The sequence below is a fragment of the Bufo gargarizans genome, chromosome 9 (assembly GCF_014858855.1).
Source record: "Bufo gargarizans isolate SCDJY-AF-19 chromosome 9, ASM1485885v1, whole genome shotgun sequence".
Lineage (NCBI taxonomy): Eukaryota > Metazoa > Chordata > Amphibia > Anura > Bufonidae > Bufo > Bufo gargarizans.
The window spans coordinates 98165584-98185664 of NC_058088.1; the positions used below are offsets into that span (position 1 = coordinate 98165584).

The window sequence follows — 20081 nt, forward strand, 5'->3', positions numbered from 1 at the left end:
CATGCAAACTTTAATCAATCAAGTCAATCAAGCAGTATGCGTATATTCGATATGCAGGGCCGGAGCAAGGATTTTTGCCAACACAAGCGAAGCTGCATTTTGGCGCCCCCCCCCCGTCCCATCCATGATCACATCATTACCCCTCCGCCCGGACGGCCCTGGCCCCATCTATGATCACATCATTACCCCCTATTGTGTCACATTTTACCCACCCATGGCACATCATTCCCCCCCTGGCCCCAATATTAATGATTGTTCTTTCATAATTAATTTTTTAAAACACGTCATTGATGCAATGCTAAGCCTGAGCGCCTCTGCTCTGGCACTAGTTTGTGTGTGCACTAGCTAGCCTAGCGCTTTGTGCTCATGGGCGCTCAACTCATAATTTTGAATTAATTTTAAATCAAATGATCATATTAATTAGTATAAAATAACATTCAAAATTCAATTGGGACCTACCCTAACAAGTCATGACCTGTCCTGACCACGTCTCCTTCTGCTGCTGGCTGCCAGAGTGCCAGCGTGCGTCTGACTCGTCTCTGGTGATCTGATCATCTGAATGGGTCTGAACTCTGAATCATCTGATCTAATTATCTTACTGGTGCGGGCCTCTCGCCTAACTGGCGCGCTGAGCCTAATGAAGAATCTGCCTGCCCTTAGGCACAGCCGCACTGTCCGCACACGTAGGCTGGGGGCGGGTAGGTGGGTGGTATCCAATCCAATGATCTGATGATCTGAGTGTTGCCCTGACTACGAGCGCCACAGGCCGCCGGCCGGCACACGCAGGGTGGGACGGCAGGTTCAAGTAAGTGCAAAAAAAAAAATAGACATTCATTCATTCTTCTGCCCTGCGCAGGGCGCACCCTAAGGCAGCCGCTTGGTCTGCCTTATGGTAGCGCCGGCCCTGTTGATATGCGTATGTTCGATAGCACAAGATTTTATTTCAGAGGTACTCACTATTCAGTTGGTCTCTGCGAGGTAGATGTATATAGAGTGTTACCACACTAATCTCCAGTGTGTATCTTACCCCCGCTTCCAGCTTTTTTCGTTGAATATCACCTCTATTTATTGACTCGATTGTTTAAAGTTTGCATGATAAAAATCGAGAGTCAAAAATTCGAGAGAGAAAGCTAGTGTTCTATCGATCGAAACAACACAATTAAGGAGAACTGTTCATATGAACTGTTTGTCTTGATTTATTTCATCAAGTACCTAGTGGATCAAAGAGCCATATGAACTGTTTGCCTCGATTTATCCCATCAATTATCTAGTGGATCAAAGTGCAATAATGGATTAAAATATCTCCATATTATGGTGTTTTTCTTATTGAGTATATGGACTACCTGCATGAATATGTCAATCCAATACTATATTTTATATATATTTTTTTTATATTTTTTTTTTATATGTATTAGTACATTTTTTGCATTACATTTTAATCATTTTTAAATTGTTCTTATTAATTGCTGTTATATTTTTGTGAATAAAACCCTATTTGCTGCATTACTCTAAATGTCCCAGTGCCTATCCAATTAAGTATCTCTGCTGTTTAAATTTATACTGACTGGGAGGTCAAAAAGCCACGATACGAGCCCTGGTACCATCCACTTGGAGGTAGAGCCACCCTAAGACTTTATTATATATTTACTTCAGTATTTAGGCCACATGGAGTTCACATTAAATATGCACCAGAGCTGGTGGCACACAAAGGCACACTTACAATGTAATTAAGAATTGCTTGCCAGATATTCAAATTACCTCTAGTCATGAGAACCTACTGGCATAGTCCTGGGTATTTTTGCTGTGGGGTCTGAAACCTCTTTAGATTTCACACCATTTGGGTTCTCATCTACTTAAGTTTTGATCTGAAAGATAAGCTCCAATTAAAATTGGGTGGGGGGAATTTATTAAAGGTATTACACAACTATTGTGGCATACAAAAGTTATTATTATAGTGCATGGCATATTTGTCCGATAATGTGTGACTTTTTGAGCTTAACAAAGTGGCAAAAAAAGGAGCAAGTCTTAGTGGGGGGGGGGGGGGGGGGAAGGCTCAGCGGTTTTACTATAACTTAAGTTATAGTTCAAGTCTACGCTAGCCCCTAGCTGAGATAGATTTGAGTTTCTGGTACAAAGAGTGGCAGAGCTGCACCTAATTTATTAAGAAGCATCAGCTCTGTCAGAGGCATCTCGCTCAGGTGCACAGGGGATCAAGTGTTGAGAAATCTCCCCCAATTTTTTCTTGTTAATTATCTCTTATAATCATGATGCAGAGCCATAGCTATAGTAGTTGCAGTGGCTACCAGGCCCAGGAGCCTGAGGGGGCCCAAAGACCCTTGTGCCACATAAGAAGACACTGGTATTATAGAAAGTGCATGCTGGTCAAATTACACCTCTGGATGGAGGAAAGGGGTTAGGTCATGAATTTGGAATGGTGGGTGCTGTTTTAGTTTTTACCTCAGGCAGTACGAAGGCTATGTGCTTCCCTGCCCCTGGCCACAAAGCTCTGAGGGATGGAGGGCCCAAACTGAACTTTTGCACCAAGGCCAATGAGCCTTTAGCTACACCCTTGTCATGATGCCTTAAGTTACTGTTGCCTTTTGTACATTTCTGAATAACAAAACTATCCTTTGACATAATATAGCAAAAATCCAGTTTGCACTTAGAAGGACAGCCACAAATCTGCCTAGCTCTGTGTAATATGTTTTCCGGACCTAATCTCCTCCAGACTTCTTTGTGTTCCCATCAGATTATACCATGAGGATCTTCCCTCCCGGAATATTTCTTGGTCCTTTTAACGTGGAAATGTGACTGGGTCGGCAATCACTGCCTGTACCAGGAAGCACTGAAACAGGAACAAAAAAGGGGCGGCCGAGGATTGAAAAACTGAATATTTCTTTTTCAATTTTATTTTAAACAGTGTTACTGGCCAGTCAATCCATTTAATATAGGGCATGATGGAACCCAGGATTATTGCATATATGCGTCTATTCAAGCAAGTCTTCATTTTATTTTATTCAAACTTTGGAGCATTGAAAAGCAACTTATTATTCCAGCCAGACCTAGCCCTGATTACAGAAAAGATTTATTTATAAATGAATACATTCTGAATGCATTGACGTATCCAACAGAAGAGCTAATTATAACTGATGGACTCTCCTACTGCTTGCACACATGGATCATCTAAGCTGAATCTATCAAGGTGCATTCATTGCTTACACATTGCTGAAAAAATGGAATGAAAGCAAGTCAAGAAAAAAATTGTTGATTCAATGGAGAACATTTAATGTGACTGCATTCATTATACGTCCATTCTTTCTCTAAGAAAACAAACATTTTGTGTCACAAGTTTGATTGCAGCATAATGTTTATGTAAATGATATCTTACAAAGCAGAAGAAGAAATAGAGCTCAGCGTACAAGTAGTAAAACGGAATACTGAGGTTTTTTTTTATATTAACAGGCAACTTTACAATAAATAGCATTATTAACATTGTCACAATGCGGTTCACCATGCCCTGTGATGCCATGCAGGCTGGCTGCATGCGCCCTGGCGTACTAGCAGCAGGCCGAAATCTTGGTTGCTAGGGGCTGCATGCTGGCATGCGGTATCTAGTGTGAACCTGCCTATGTACATGTGTACCCCTTTGACTGTGTCTGTGTTTGTATCCGTGCATCCTCTTCTGTTCTGTGTTTCCTAGTTGCCATGGGCAACGCCCGATACTGCAGCATTGTGATGTGTTCTGGTTCCCTGACCTGTAAGGGTTAATCCCCCTGAGTTGAGTTGCTCTGTAGGTGTGTTCCTCACAGGTGCGCTCGTTGGGCGGGCATTTTTTCCCTGGTATCCGTGTGTTCTGGGTCAGTTCTGTTTTATTTGGTCTGTGGGTCAGTCTTGTTTGTTCTGTGCCTAGTTATGATGTTTCGCCCCTTGCTATTGACCCTTGGGGTCCCTGCTGCCGTTTATGTCTGTCCATGTTTCTGTGTGGTAGTCTTGTTCTGCATTGATGTTTCCGTTTGGTTGCTATGTTATGTTTTTGCCTGTTCATGTCTGTATCTGTATCTGTCCATAGCTTAGCAGAGCTGTATCTGCGTCCGATCACTTAGCAGAGCGTATCTGCATCTGTTTCTGTCATGCCTGCTTCTGTTCATGTCTGTTTTTACTGCCTGCAGAAGTGGGTCCCTGGCTTCCCCGGAGGGGGAATCGCCTGGGGCTGCTTACCTCCCACTGCTTGTGGCGCAGGAATCTGCTTCTGTCCTCTGTCCTGTCTATTCCTGGTTTCTGTCATGCCTGTAATTCGGTTCATGCCTGTATTTCTGTAGATACCTTCGTAGTTATCTCTTGGTCCCGCTGACCAGTTGCTACTGTATGGGTGTGGCTCTGGAGGGGCATCTGGCAGCTACGCTAGCAGAAAAGTCTATCCCCAGCATCAGGGACCCTTGTGAAGTCCAGGTACCTGCTTAGTCACACCCCTTCTGGGTAGATAAGGTCAGTAGCACAGTGGGTTTTCACCCACTGATCTGTACAGTATTCTGCGGCATGTCTGTCATTGTCATGTGCTTCTGTTCCTTGCATTACAGTTTCCGTGTTCCTTAGCCTGTTTTGTCCGTCTCCTGCCTTGTCTGACATTTTTTTGCAGGAACCCCGACACGTTACAAGCATAAAATAGATCACTTATGTTTGTTATTTTTCACGTCTGCACAGAATACAAATTCGTTATATGTGCTTGTATAAGAAAATGCTAAAATACCTCTTATACTGTACCTCTCTTATTAAAAAATAAAAAAAGCAAAAAGCTTGAAAGGAAGAACATATAGAAAATGTGATGCTCAAAAGAACAGACAACACTGTTAGCCTCTGGTTATGAAGCTACATGGACTAATGCTCAACTATGTAAATAGCAAAAGGGACTCTTAAGGTATGTACCAAAAATCCATCTATGATATTGCTTCACCAATAAATTATATAGGTTAAGCCTCAAGTAGGACATCTTTGGACTCAGGTTGGCCATGTAGACTCTTAGTCCTTGTAGACATGGTAGGAGGGCAGGTAACTCAGATCCATGACATGTGGATAGACATTTTTAAGACACTGGATGGCTTTGTGTAGTGAATTGACTTTAGGAACCATATAAACAATAACAGGGATTTGGACTTCACTGCAGGGGAGCCACCAGGCCTCAGGTTGTAGTCTCTGTGTGGTTGATGTCTGACCCCTAGGGGGTAAGGCAAAATCACAGTCAGGGACAGGCCAGGGTCAGGGCAGGGATAGTATGTGTAATATGGTAAACTGTCTGAGGTCAAGGCAGGCAGTCAAGGTCAATATGGAGGACTGGCACATGTCAGGTCAGGGAGTGGAAGGTCATAATCCAGGAATCACTCTGCAATTGGTACACAGGAAGACAAATGAATACAGCATACATTTGGAGGGATATAGCAAGCTAGATAGCCTATTGCTCAGGCATCCTTCCATAGGGGAAGATGTCTTCAGTGCCTAAAAGTGGCCCGCTTTAAGCTGGTATGTGAGGGTGGCTCCTTAAGAGCTGGAAGCAGTGAGCACACGCTCCCCCTGTGAGCTAAGGGGAAGGACTTTGCTGAAAAGAGCAAGCATCAGACTCCCATGGGAGCCAGAACAGCATACTCTGCAACTGGGCTCTCTTTAAGGAATCTGCAGAAGATCGATGGAGTGGAGCAGCGGCCCTGGTCGCCCTGAAGAGTGAAGCTATGACAGACATGGCCCACTGATAGCAATCAAAAATCATTGCAATGTATCAAGAGGCTTACTCTGAATCCCTCATAGACAGATATCCTTTTCCTAATGTACATCAATTCTTCTTTAGGAGTTATTACACAGGCATAAGGTTCAATTACATCATTGTACTTTTACATGGTTTAATATTAGAAGTCAGTGGGGTTTATAATAACCATTTAGTGTAGGAGTATAAACATTTATGCCATAATATATTCTTAGTATTGGAAATTACCATCTTTGCAAGCAAGTTCTGTCCAATAATAAGCCTGCCTGGCTATAAGAACTCATAGTCTTCATTTACGCCATATAGCCCTCGTATGTCTACTCTCAAGAATGAGTCATATGCAATTCCTCATTCTTGGAATGTTTCCATTTTTACTGGGATTGTCCACAAACACATGAAGCTTTCTTCTAAAAAGCAGCGACATATTTGTTCTAAGGTTCTGTACAGAATTGCAAGTCAGACCCATTCACTGAAATGGTGATACCAGACACAACCAAGTGTGGTGCTGTTTGTGGAAGAAAGCAGACATGTTTTCCTAATCCTGCACTACCCCTTAAATGGGAAGTATACAGATTATCAGTATGTGCAAGCAGATTGATCTTTAAAACCGCTCCTTCTACATGTCTAAAAACACACCACAAGCCACACTAGCTATGTGTATGTTTGCAGCTAGGGACCTGTAATAATATAGCTTTTAGTCATTTGGAAACTCTTTAGTTACTGGAGTAATCTGTGGCCATGATGGATAACTTTTGGCCAAAATGATCACAAGCTGAATCCCTTTGGTGAACATTGGATGTTTCACAGGAGTCAATAGGAAACTATTTGCATGGGGATATGTTGGTGTGATGCAAAACTTATCTTTTCTGGGATATCCATAGTAATTATACATATAATATTTTCAGCTAAACCTGCCATGTACTGCTGGACTGGTCAACAGTCTAAAGTATGGAGTGCTCCCAATTCTCCCCCAACAAAATGTATGTTCTTCATGGCTCACAATTCACCTCTTGTTTTCAGGCCTTGACCATTAGGCTGGGTTCACACCTGAGCGTTTTACAGCGCGTTCCTACGCGCTGTAAAACGCTCAACAAGGAGAAACCAATGATTCCCTATGGGAATGGTTCTCATCTGGGCGTTTTACAGCGCGTACGATCGCGCTGTAAAACGCCCGACGCATAATCAAGTACTTGAGCTTCTTTGGGGCGTTTTGACACGCGTTTGTGGCCATAGGACACTGCAGTCAATCACACAAACGCGCGTCAAACGCGCGTTTACTATTACAAAAAACGTGCATAAAAACGCGCAACAAAAACGCGCGTAAAACGCGCGTTTGAGAAACGCTCAGGTGTGAAAGCAGGGTCATAAGATGCCATAATCAACAGCATTTTGGTATTCTACAAAACACAGAATTTTGACCCCATAATTGTTACTTTTTAAACTGTGTAGTATACAAATCGGAGAAATCCATTCATAACTATGAGATGAATTATACAATCTGTACTAAAGTCTTCATGGTTTGCTTGTCTGTATGGGCTACATATCAGACTTGAAATATAACATGTCAAGTATGGATTTTTCTTACCTCTTTCAGTATCATATAGATACACAAATCTCTGCCAATCGTAATCATTGAGAAGATTGAGAATAGGTCCTTTAAGTGCCGGTCTCATCTGGATTACGAACTGTACATCTGCGTCTGTTGGAAAGCTTGGTGTGATGAATGACGTATGAAGGGCACCACAAAATGATGTAAGAGTGTTCATAGACATTTGATCGTAGAACCCAAAGATGGCATAGACTCCACGGGAAAACTGTGAACAAACTGAGAAGAAAAATGGTAAAAAAATAGTTTAATAAAAGACAAAGAAAATGCAAAAGACAAATTATTTTGCTGACACTTTAGTCAAATTACTTAAACAGTAAATTCTGATTTCACACATTTCATCGAATTCCTTTTTTTTTTCTTCAGTTCTATACATTTAGATTTTTAAAGATAAAAAAAAGTCTGTAAAGAATTTTTATGGGTATTTCATTGTAGATTGAGGTTCCTATTCATCTATGTATCAAATATTACAGTATCTGTTTGCAAATTATTCTACCTCTCCATCCTATCTATCTATAAATTATTTATCTATCTAGATAAAACATCCATGTGGTTATTTTCTTATGCCTGTATAATCTCACAGGCTTAAGCTCATGTTTTAGACAATTATAGTTTATTTTTATACAAGTTTCTCTTTAGCCCGATGACAGATATTTTTCTTATAGATTAAAGAGGATTAAACTTTATGACCTTATTGTTATACACAAGGACAGATTGTGTACACAACATATAGTATTTACACCTAAGATATTACAGAACAACGTCCCTCTTTGGTCTGAAGGTGATTCAAGTAAATTTCAGCTATTGAAAGCAAACGTTTCTGATCAGGGAGATACAATCTATCATTCATTGTCTAAAAACTCAAAAATGTAAAAAAATTAATAAATATATAATGCCATAAAGTTGTAGCAAGGGTAATACTTTGTAGCAGACTTATGCATATTGTGTAGCGTGGCCATCACTGGAAAGTAATGGCTGCTCAAATAGTGTATGCTCTAAATGTTTGTTTAGTGCTTACAACATCAGCAATGAACCGAGTGCTAACATGAAATCCTGTTGGCATTGCCTCCTAACAATGCCGTCCTTCCAAGTTACAAAGGCATGCAAATTTTAAAAAAAAAATGGCTTCTACAAATGCATAATGATCCTATACACACCTCAAAATGCACAATGGACTACCTCAAAAGGCACAAGATGAAGGTTTTACCGTGGCCCTCACAGTCCCCTGATCTGAACATCATTGAAAATCTGTGGATAGACCTCAAAAAAGGTCATACAAGACGGCCCAGGAATCTCACAGGACTGGAAGACCTTTGCAAGAAAGAATGGATGAAAATCCCTCAAACAAGAATTGAAAGACTCTTTGCTGGCTACAAAAAGCATTATCAAACTGTGATACTTGCCAAAGTAGCTCCTAGGTGCTAACCATGCAGGGAGCCCAAAGTTTTGCTTCAGGCTCTTTTCCTTTTTTTGTTATTTTAAAAATAGAAAAGGTGAAAATAAAAACATTTTTTTCCTTAAAATACAAAGGGAATGTGTCATCTTTGAAGGGCTTCTGTCAGCAGATTTGTACCTATGAAACTGGCTGACCTGCTTCATGTTCGCTTGGCATATGTGCCTGCATTGCTGAGAAAAGTAATGTTTCAATATATGCAAATGAGCCTGTAGGAGCAATGGGAGCATTGCCATTGCAGAGGAAGCTGAGCCCATTGCTCCTAGAGGTTAATTTGCATATATTAAAACTTCATGTTTCTCAGCAATGTGGGCACATATGAACATGGGACCAACACTGATGCCTTCAGCTGCCAAGAGTACTGTTGAGCACGAATATTCGAAAAGCAAATTTTTATCTTGAATATCGCCACTTTGAGAATTTGCAAATATTTATCGTATAGTGCTATATATTCGTTATATTGAATATTCGTTATTTTTTCCATCTGAACACATGATTCCTCCCTGCTTATTGCTTGTGGGCCAATGATTCATGGAAAAAAATGAAGAATATTCTAAAAAAACGAATATATAGCAATATATTCAAAATAGTGCTATATATTAGATTTTTAGAATATTCGTCATTTTTTTCCATCTGAAGTCATGATTAGGGATGAGCGAACTCGAACTGTATAGTTCGGGTTCGTACCGAATTTTGGGGTGTCCGTGACACGGACCCGAACCCGGACATTTTCGTAAAAGTCCGGGTTCGGGTTCGGTGTTCGTCGCTTTCTTCGCGCTTTTGTGACGCTTTCTTGGCGCTTTTTGAAAGGCTGCAAAGCAGCCAATCAACAAGCGTCATACTACTTGCCCCAAGAGGCCATCACAGCCATGCCTACTATTGGCATGGCTGTGATTGGCCAGAGCACCATGTGACCCAGCCTCTATTTAAGCTGGAGTCACATAGCGCCGCCCGTCACTCTGCTCTGATTAGCGTAGGGAGAGGTTGCGGCTGCGACAGTAGGGCGAGATTAGGCAGATTAACTCCTCCAAAGGACTTGATTAACTGATCGATCTGCAGCTGTGGATCATTGAGCTGCTGATCCTCAATTGCTCACTGTTTTTAGGCTGCACAGACCGTTTGTCAGTCTCATTTTTCTGGGGTGATCGGCGGCCATTTTGTGTCTTGTGGTGCGCCAGCACAAGCTGCGACCAAGTGCATTTAACCCTCAATGGTGTGGTTGTTTTTTGGCTAAAGCCTACATCAGGGTGAAGCTGTCACACCAAGTGCATTTAACCAGCAATAGTCTGTTCATTTTTTGGCCATATACAAAATCAGGGGCAAGCTGCGCCTGTCACCAAGTGCATTTAACCCTCAATGGTGTGGTTGTTTTTTGGCTAAAGCCTACATCAGGGTGAAGCTGTCACACCAAGTGCATTTAACCAGCAATAGTCTGTTCATTTTTTGGCCATATACAAAATCAGGGGCAAGCTGCGCCTGTCACCAAGTGCATTTAACCCTCAATGGTGTGGTTGTTTTTTGGCTAAAGCCTACATCAGGGTGAAGCTGTCACACCAAGTGCATTTAACCAGCAATAGTCTGTTCATTTTTTGGCCATATACAAAATCAGGGGCAAGCTGCGCCTGTCACCAAGTGCATTTAACCCTCAATGGTGTGGTTGTTTTTTGGCTAAAGCCTACATCAGGGTGAAGCTGTCACACCAAGTGCATTTAACCAGCAATAGTCTGTTCATTTTTTGGCCATATCCCAGTCTAATTCTGTCACTAAATCCATACCGGTCACCCAGCGCCTAAATACTAGGCCTCAAATTTATATCCAGCTAAATCTGTCCCTAGTGCTGTAGCTGGGCGAGTTATTTAGTGTCCGTTCAAGCACATTTCTTGTTCTGGGTTGAAATACAATTCCCAATTTAGCAATTTCATAATTTAGTGGTTCCTGCTATATCAGAGCTATTTGAAATCTATCCCAAAAAGGGTATATAATATTGAAGGTGCACATTGGGTCATTCAGAATAACTTCACACACACCCGCTACTGTGTATTTCCAAGTCTAATTCTGTCACTAAACCCATACCTGTCACCCAGCGCCTAAATACTAGGCCTCAAATTTAAATCCCTCTAAATCTCTCGTTACCCACCGCTGTACTGTTGTTGCTGGGCAAGATATTTAGTGTCCGTCAAAGCACATTTTTTGTTCTGGGTTGAAGTACAATTCCCAATTTAGCAATTTCATAATTTAGTGGTTCCTGCTATATCAGAGCTATTTGAAATCTATCCCAAAAGGGTATATAATATTGAAGGTGCACATTGGGTCATTCAGAATAACTTCACACACACCCGCTACTGTGTATTTCCAAGTCTAATTCTGTCACTAAACCCATACCTGTCACCCAGCGCCTAAATACTAGGCCTCAAATTTAAATCCCTCTAAATCTCTCGTTACCGCTGTACTGTTGTAGCTGGGAAAGTTATTTAGTGCCCGTCAAAGCACATTTTTTGTTCTGGGTTGAAGTACAATTCCCAATTTAGCAATTTCATAATTTAGTGGTTCCTGCTATATCAGAGCTATTTGAAATCTATCCCAAAAAGGGTATATAATATTCAAGGTGCACATTGGGTCATTCAGAATAACTTCACACACACGCTTCTGTGCATTTCCAAGTCTAATTCTGTCACTAAATCCATACCGGTCACCCAGCGCCTAAATACTAGGCCTCAAATTTATATCCCGCTGAATTTGAATACAATACATTGGGCCAAATAATATATTTGTTGTTGTGGTGAACCATAACAATGAGAAAAACATCTAGTAAGGGACGCGGACGTGGACATGGTCGTGGTGGTGTTAGTGGACCCTCTGGTGCTGGGAGAGGACGTGGCCGTTCTGCCACATCCACACGTCCTAGTGTACCAACTACCTCAGGTCCCAGTAGCCGCCAGAATTTACAGCGATATATGGTGGGGCCCAATGCCGTTCTAAGGATGGTAAGGCCTGAGCAGGTACAGGCATTAGTCAATTGGGTGGCCGACAGTGGATCCAGCACGTTCACATTATCTCCCACCCAGTCTTCTGCAGAAAGCGCACAGATGGCGCCTGAAAACCAACCCCATCAGTCTGTCACATCACCCCCATGCATACCAGGGAAACTGTCTCAGCCTCAAGTTATGCAGCAGTCTCTTATGCTGTTTGAAGACTCCGCTGGCAGGGTTTCCCAAGGGCATCCACCTAGCCCTTCCCCAGCGGTGAAAGACATAGAATGCACTGACGCACAACCACTTATGTTTCCTGATGATGAGGACATGGGAATACCACCTCAGCATGTCTCTGATGATGACGAAACACAGGTGCCAACTGCTGCGTCTTTCTGCAGTGTGCAGACTGAACAGGAGGTCAGGGATCAAGACTGGGTGGAAGACGATGCAGGGGACGATGAGGTCCTAGACCCCACATGGAATGAAGGTCGTGCCACTGACTTTCACAGTTCGGAGGAAGAGGCAGTGGTGAGACCGAGCCAACAGCGTAGCAAAAGAGGGAGCAGTGGGCAAAAGCAGAACACCCGCCGCCAAGAGACTCCGCCTGCTACTGACCGCCGCCATCTGGGACCGAGCACCCCAAAGGCAGCTTCAAGGAGTTCCCTGGCATGGCACTTCTTCAAACAATGTGCTGACGACAAGACCCGAGTGGTTTGCACGCTGTGCCATCAGAGCCTGAAGCGAGGCATTAACGTTCTGAACCTGAGCACAACCTGCATGACCAGGCACCTGCATGCAAAGCATGAACTGCAGTGGAGTAAACACCTTAAAACCAAGGAAGTCACTCAGGCTCCCCCTGCTACCTCTTCTGCTGCTGCCGCCTCGGCCTATTCTGCTGCTGCCGCCTCGGCCTCTTCCTCCGCCTCTGGAGGAACGTTGGCACCTGCCGCCCAGCAAACAGGGGATGTACCACCAACACCACCACCACCACCTCCGTCACCAAGCGTCTCAACCATGTCACACGCCAGCGTTCAGCTCTCCATCTCACAAACATTTGATAGAAAGCGTAAATTCCCACCTAGCCACCCTCGATCCCTGGCCCTGAATGCCAGCATTTCTAAACTACTGGCCTATGAAATGCTGTCATTTAGGCTGGTGGACACAGACAGCTTCAAACAGCTCATGTCGCTTGCTGTCCCACAGTATGTTGTTCCCAGCCGGCACTACTTCTCCAAGAGAGCCGTGCCTTCCCTGCACAACCAAGTATCCGATAAAATCAAGTGTGCACTGCGCAACGCCATCTGTAGCAAGGTCCACCTAACCACAGATACGTGGACCAGTAAGCACGGCCAGGGACGCTATATCTCCCTAACTGCACACTGGGTAAATGTAGTGGCAGCTGGGCCCCAGGCGGAGAGCTGTTTGGCGCACGTCCTTCCGCCGCCAAGGATCGCAGGGCAACATTCTTTGCCTCCTGTTGCCACCTCCTCCTTCTCGGCTTCCTCCTCCTCTTCTTCCACCTGCTCATCCAGTCAGCCACACACCTTCACCACCAACTTCAGCACAGCCCGGGGTAAACGTCAGCAGGCCATTCTGAAACTCATATGTTTGGGGGACAGGCCCCACACCGCACAGGAGTTGTGGCGGGGTATTGAACAACAGACCGACGAGTGGTTGCTGCCGGTGAGCCTCAAGCCCGGCCTGGTGGTGTGTGATAATGGGCGAAATCTCGTTGCAGCTCTGGGACTAGCCAATTTGACGCACATCCCTTGCTTGGCGCATGTGCTGAATTTGGTGGTGCAGAAGTTCATTCACAACTACCCCGACATGTCAGAGCTGCTGCATAAAGTGCGGGCCGTCTGTTCGCGCTTCCGGCGTTCACATCCTGCCGCTGCTCGCCTGTCTGCGCTACAGCGTAACTTCGGCCTTCCCGCTCACCGCCTCATATGCGACGTGCCCACCAGGTGGAACTCCACCTTGCACATGCTGGACAGACTGTGCGAGCAGCAGCAGGCCATAGTGGAGTTTCAGCTGCAGCACGCACGGGTCAGTCGCACTACAGAACAGCACCACTTCACCACCAATGACTGGGCCTCCATGCGAGACCTGTGTGCCCTGTTGCGCTGTTTCGAGTACTCCACCAACATGGCCAGTGGCGATGACACCGTTATCAGCGTTACAATACCACTTCTATGTCTCCTTGAGAAAACACTTAGGGCGATGATGGAACAGGAGGTGGCCCAGGAGGAGGAGGAGGAGGATGAGGAAGAGGGGTCATTTTTAGCACTTTCAGGCCAGTCTCTTCGAAGTGACTCAGAGGGAGGTTTTTTGGCAACAGCAGAGGCCAGGTACAAATGTGGCCAGCCAGGGCCCACTACTGGAGGACGAGGAGGACGAGGATGAGGAGGAGGTGGAGGAGGATGAGGATGAAGCATGGTCACAGCGGGGTGGCACCCAACGCAGCTCGGGTCCATCACTGGTGCGTGGCTGGGGGGAAAGGCAGGACGATGACGATACGCCTCCCACAGAGGACAGCTTGTCCTTACCCCTGGGCAGCCTGGCACACATGAGCGACTACATGCTGCAGTGCCTGCGCAACGACAGCAGAGTTGCCCACATTTTAACCTGTGCGGACTACTGGGTTGCCACCCTGCTGGATCCACGCTACAAAGACAATGTGCCCACCTTACTTCCTGCACTGGAGCGTGATAGGAAGATGCGCGAGTACAAGCGCACGTTGGTAGACGCGCTACTGAGAGCATTCCCAAATGTCACAGGGGAACAAGTGGAAGCCCAAGGCCAAGGCAGAGGAGGAGCAAGAGGTCGCCAAGGCAGCTGTGTCACGGCCAGCTCCTCTGAGGGCAGGGTTAGCATGGCAGAGATGTGGAAAACTTTTGTCAACACGCCACAGCTAACTGCACCACCACCTGATACGCAACGTGTTAGCAGGAGGCAACATTTCACTAACATGGTGGAACAGTACGTGTGCACACCCCTCCACGTACTGACTGATGGTTCGGCCCCATTCAACTTCTGGGTCTCTAAATTGTCCACGTGGCCAGAGCTAGCCTTTTATGCCTTGGAGGTGCTGGCCTGCCCGGCAGCCAGCGTTTTGTCTGAACGTGTATTCAGCACGGCAGGGGGCGTCATTACAGACAAACGCAGCCGCCTGTCTACAGCCAATGTGGACAAGCTGACGTTCATAAAAATGAACCAGGCATGGATCCCACAGGACCTGTCCGTCCCTTGTCCAGATTAGACATTAACTACCTCCCCATAACCATATATTATTGGACTCCAGGGCACTTCCTCATTCAATCCTATTTTTATTTTCATTTTACCATTATATTGCGATGCTACCCAAAGTTGAATGAACCTCTCCTCTGCCTGTGTGCTAGGCCTAAATATATGCCAATGGACTGTTGCAGTGGTGGCTGACATGAAGCCTGATTCTCTGCTATGACATGCAGACTAATTCTCTGCTGACATGAAGCCAGATTGTCTGTTACGGGACCTCTCTCCTCTGCCTGGGTGCTGGGCCTAAATTTATGACAATGGACTGTTGCAGTGGTGGCTGACGTGAAGCCTGATTCTCTGCTATGACATGCAGACTGATTCTCTGCTGACATGAAGCCAGATCGTCTGTTACGGGACCTCTCTGCTCTGCCTGTGTGCTAGGCCTAAATATATGCCAATGGACTGTTGCAGTGGTGGGTGACGTGAAGCCTCATTCTCTGCTATGACATGCAGACTGATTCTCTGCTGACATGAAGCCAGATTGTCTGTTACGGGACCTCTCTGCTCTGCCTGTGTGCTAGGCCTAAATATATGCCAATGGACTGTTGCAGTGGTGGGTGACGTGAAGCCTCATTCTCTGCTATGACATGCAGACTGATTCTCTGCTGTCATGAAGCCAGATTGTCTGTTACGGGACCTCTCTGCTCTGCCTGTGTGCTAGGCCTAAATATATGCCAATGGACTGTTGCAGTGGTGGGTGACGTGAAGCCTCATTCTCTGCTATGACATGCAGACTGATTCTCTGCTGACATGAAGCCAGATTGTCTGTTACGGGACCTCTCTGCTCTGCCTGTGTGCTAGGCCTAAATATATGCCAATGGACTGTTGCAGTGGTGGGTGACGTGAAGCCTCATTCTCTGCTATGACATGCAGACTGATTCTCTGCTGTCATGAAGCCAGATTGTCTGTTACGGGACCTCTCTGCTCTGCCTGTGTGCTAGGCCTAAATATATGCCAATGGACTGTTGCAGTGGTGGGTGACGTGAAGCCTCATTCTCTGCTATGACATGCAGACTAATTCTCTGCTGACATGAAGACAGATTCTCTGTTACGGGACCTCTCTCCTCTGCCTGTGTGTGTGCTGGGCCTAAATATATGCCAATGGACTGTTGCAGTGGTGGGTGACGTGAAGCCTCATTCTCTGCTATGACATGCAGACTGATTCTCTGCTGACATGAAGCCAGATTGTCTGTTACGGGACCTCTCTGCTCTGCCTGTGTGCTAGGCCTAAATATATGCCAATGGACTGTTGCAGTGGTGGGTGACGTGAAGCCTCATTCTCTGCTATGACATGCAGACTGATTCTCTGCTGACATGAAGCCAGATTGTCTGTTACGGGACCTCTCTGCTCTGCCTGTGTGCTAGGCCTAAATATATGCCAATGGACTGTTGCAGTGGTGGGTGACGTGAAGCCTCATTCTCTGCTATGACATGCAGACTAATTCTCTGCTGACATGAAGACAGATTCTCTGTTACGGGACCTCTCTCCTCTGCCTGTGTGTGTGCTGGGCCTAAATATATGCCAATGGACTGTTGCAGTGGTGGCTGACGTGAAGCCTCATTCTCTGCTATGACATGCAGACTGATTCTCTGCTGACATGAAGCCAGATTCTCTGTTACGGGACCTCTCTCCTCTGCCTGTGTGTGTGCTGGGCCTAAATATATGCCAATGGACTGTTGCAGTGGTGGCTGACGTGAAGCCTCATTCTCTGCTATGACATGCAGACTGATTCTCTGCTGACATGAAGCCAGATTCTCTGTTACGGGACCTCTCTCCTCTGCCTGTGTGTGTGCTGGGCCTAAATATATGCCAATGGACTGTTGCAGTGGTGGCTGACGTGAAGCCTCATTCTCTGCTATGACATGCAGACTGATTCTCTGCTGACATGAAGCCAGATTCTCTGTTACGGGACCTCTCTCCTCTGCCTGTGTGTGCTGGGCCTAAATATATGCCAATGGACTGTTGCAGTGGTGGCTGACGTGAAGCCTCATTCTCTGCTATGACATGCAGACTGATTCTCTGCTGACATGAAGCCAGATTCTCTGTTACGGGACCTCTCTCCTCTGCCTGTGTGTGCTGGGCCTAAATATATGCCAATGGACTGTTGCAGTGGTGGCTGACGTGAAGCCTCATTCTCTGCTATGACATGCAGACTGATTCTCTGCTGACATGAAGCCAGATTCTCTGTTACGGGACCTCTCTCCTCTGCCTGTGTGTGTGCTGGGCCTAAATATATGCCAATGGACTGTTGCAGTGGTGGCTGACGTGAAGCCTCATTCTCTGCTATGACATGCAGACTGATTCTCTGCTGACATGAAGCCAGATTCTCTGTTACGGGACCTCTCTCCTCTGCCTGTGTGTGTGCTGGGCCTAAATATATGCCAATGGACTGTTGCAGTGGTGGCTGACGTGAAGCCTCATTCTCTGCTATGACATGCAGACTGATTCTCTGCTGACATGAAGCCAGATTCTCTGTTACGGGACCTCTCTCCTCTGCCTGTGTGCTAGGCCTAAATATATGCCAATGGACTGTTGCAGTGGTGGCTGACGTGAAGCCTCATTCTCTGCTATGACATGCAGACTAATTCTCTGCTGACATGAAGACAGATTCTCTGTTACGGGACCTCTCTCCTCTGCCTGGGTGCCGGGGCCTAAATATCTGAGAATGGACTGTTCCAGTGGTGGGTGACGGGAAGCCAGATTCTCTGCTATGGAACCTCTCTCCAATTGATTTTGGTTAATTTTTATTTATTTAATTTTTATTTTAATTAATTTCCCTATCCACATTTGTTTGCAGGGGATTTACCTACATGTTGCTGCCTTTTGCAGCCCTCTAGCCCTTTCCTGGGCTGTTTTACAGCCGTTTTAGTGCCGAAAAGTTCGGGTCCCCATTGACTTCAATGGGGTTCGGGTTCGGGACGAAGTTCGGATCGGGTTCGGATCCCGAACCCGAACATTTCCGGGATGTTCGGCCGAACTTCTCGAACCCGAACATCCAGGTGTTCGCTCAACTCTAGTCATGATTCCTCCCTGCTTAAGTTGCTTGTGAGCCAATGACTCATTGGCTCACAAGCAGAGAGGAATCATGTGTTCCGAAAAAATGACAAATATTCTAAAAACAAATATAAAGCACTATATTCTATAGTGCAATATATTTGTTTTTTACCCATGCCTGTATTGATTGAGTAATATTCGCATATAACAAGATCCTTGCTGATTTTCGAGTAAAAAAAAAAGAATGTAGAATACAACGAATATTCTACAAAATATTAGTGAAATATCACAAATTTGAATAAGACCCCTGCCGCTCATCACTAGCCAAGAGCGCATGTAACAGGTACAAAATCATTACCTTGCTGATTTTCGAGTAAAAAAAAAAGAATGTAGAATACAACGAATATTCTACAAAATATTTGTGAAATATCACGAATTTGAATATGACCCCTGCCGCTCATCACTAGCCAAGAGCGCATGTAACAGGCACAAATCTGTTGACAGATGCCCTTTAGCTTTATGCCTTTTGGAGATCATTTCATTTTCAACTTGCTTAACTGTTAACAGTAACAGTAATTTTGACCAGGGGAGCCCAAACTTTTGCATGCCACTGTACATACAGTATAAATTGCTTTATGGCACTAGGAAAATGATTAAAAAATATATTTTTTTTTGATAATAAAGTTATGTTTACAAATTTCATTAGGCAACTAGTACTACTTCTAAATAAATGACTATTGAGTGGAATTCCATATACTCTACTGAATTTTAAGTCTTAAAATGTCAATACTTAATTACTACTTGAAAATTACCATAATAATACTGCAAATTAATACGTGATCAATTAATTAGGCTATGATGCTGGCATATACGTTGCTCGTGTCCATAGCTTTTAATTGGTCCAACATTTGACAAAAGATTGATGTCTTGCCATATGTTGGTGCTATCCACCTGTATATGTTTTGAAAAGTGTAGTCGAGTATGCTTCCCTAATATACAAAAAACCTACACAATGAGCTATACTTTGTCACAATTAATTTTATGGCATGCCGTATGCAACTATATGACATGCATTCGCATGATATATGTTGGGGCCATATATTCATCATATATAGTAGGAGCATTGTTTAGCGTATATACCCAAGATTAACAAGAATTACCTCTGAGAAGGGCATTATTTTATACTTTATTGTAGTTTAGTTATTTTTTCCCTTCTAATTCAAGATTTTATCATCCATAATAAATACATTCAGAAAGAGCAGCAGCACAAACATCACACCACAATTTTTTTTTATTTTTTTTTTTTATAATTCTATGGAAACCTTTGTGGTAAGATAACTGAAACAAATGGAAAGAACATGAGTATCCCTGTTGATCATTTGTTATATAGCTCAGACTGCAATTCTTTCTTAGGAAGATACAGAGAGCATATAGAACACAAGCTACAAAGGGCTTGAGGCATGTATGATTACTGAAAACAGAAACTGATGGCTATTAAATAGCAGGAGGCATGCTCCAAAATGTCCCTTAAGGAATCCACAGAGACTGCAGAAGCACATACAAAAGTGATGAATTTATTTTTGACCAGGGTTTGCCTGGGGATTTTTCAAAACGTGATCATCATTCATGGATAACCAGCCCAAAACATGGGAAATACAGTAAATTACTGCACAATCCTACTATAAATGCATGATATTACTGCTTCTACTACTAGTAATATTGTAATTATGACTTATTAGTTTGTGGCAATAATCATTACAAATGTATAACATTCCCTAACCAATATTACAATAGTATCACTTTGATGGCCATCTAAGGAGTAACTATTCATACTGACTAGTACTGTGCTGCCCAAAAATGACTAGGCAGATAACAAATAAATTTTGACTACAAAAAAATGTTGCTCAAGTTGGGTACGCATACAGATCATTGTAAATGAAGCAAACCAATTAACATGTGATCATATTGAAAGCTGAGCTGTCCATGAACATGAGATAATTGCTGGC

The 20081-nt window shown here is 44.2% G+C and overlaps 1 protein-coding gene across 1 annotated transcript in view; it reads right to left on the bottom strand.

The window, feature by feature from the left end:
* Window positions 1-20081, bottom strand: part of GRIA3 (glutamate ionotropic receptor AMPA type subunit 3) — a 336547-nt gene that overhangs the window by 225957 nt on the left and 90509 nt on the right. Inside the window, exon 3 of the mRNA XM_044305700.1 lies at window positions 7338-7577. Coding sequence (XP_044161635.1) covers window positions 7338-7577 — 240 coding nt within the window. The remainder of the gene's footprint in view (window positions 1-7337; window positions 7578-20081) is intronic.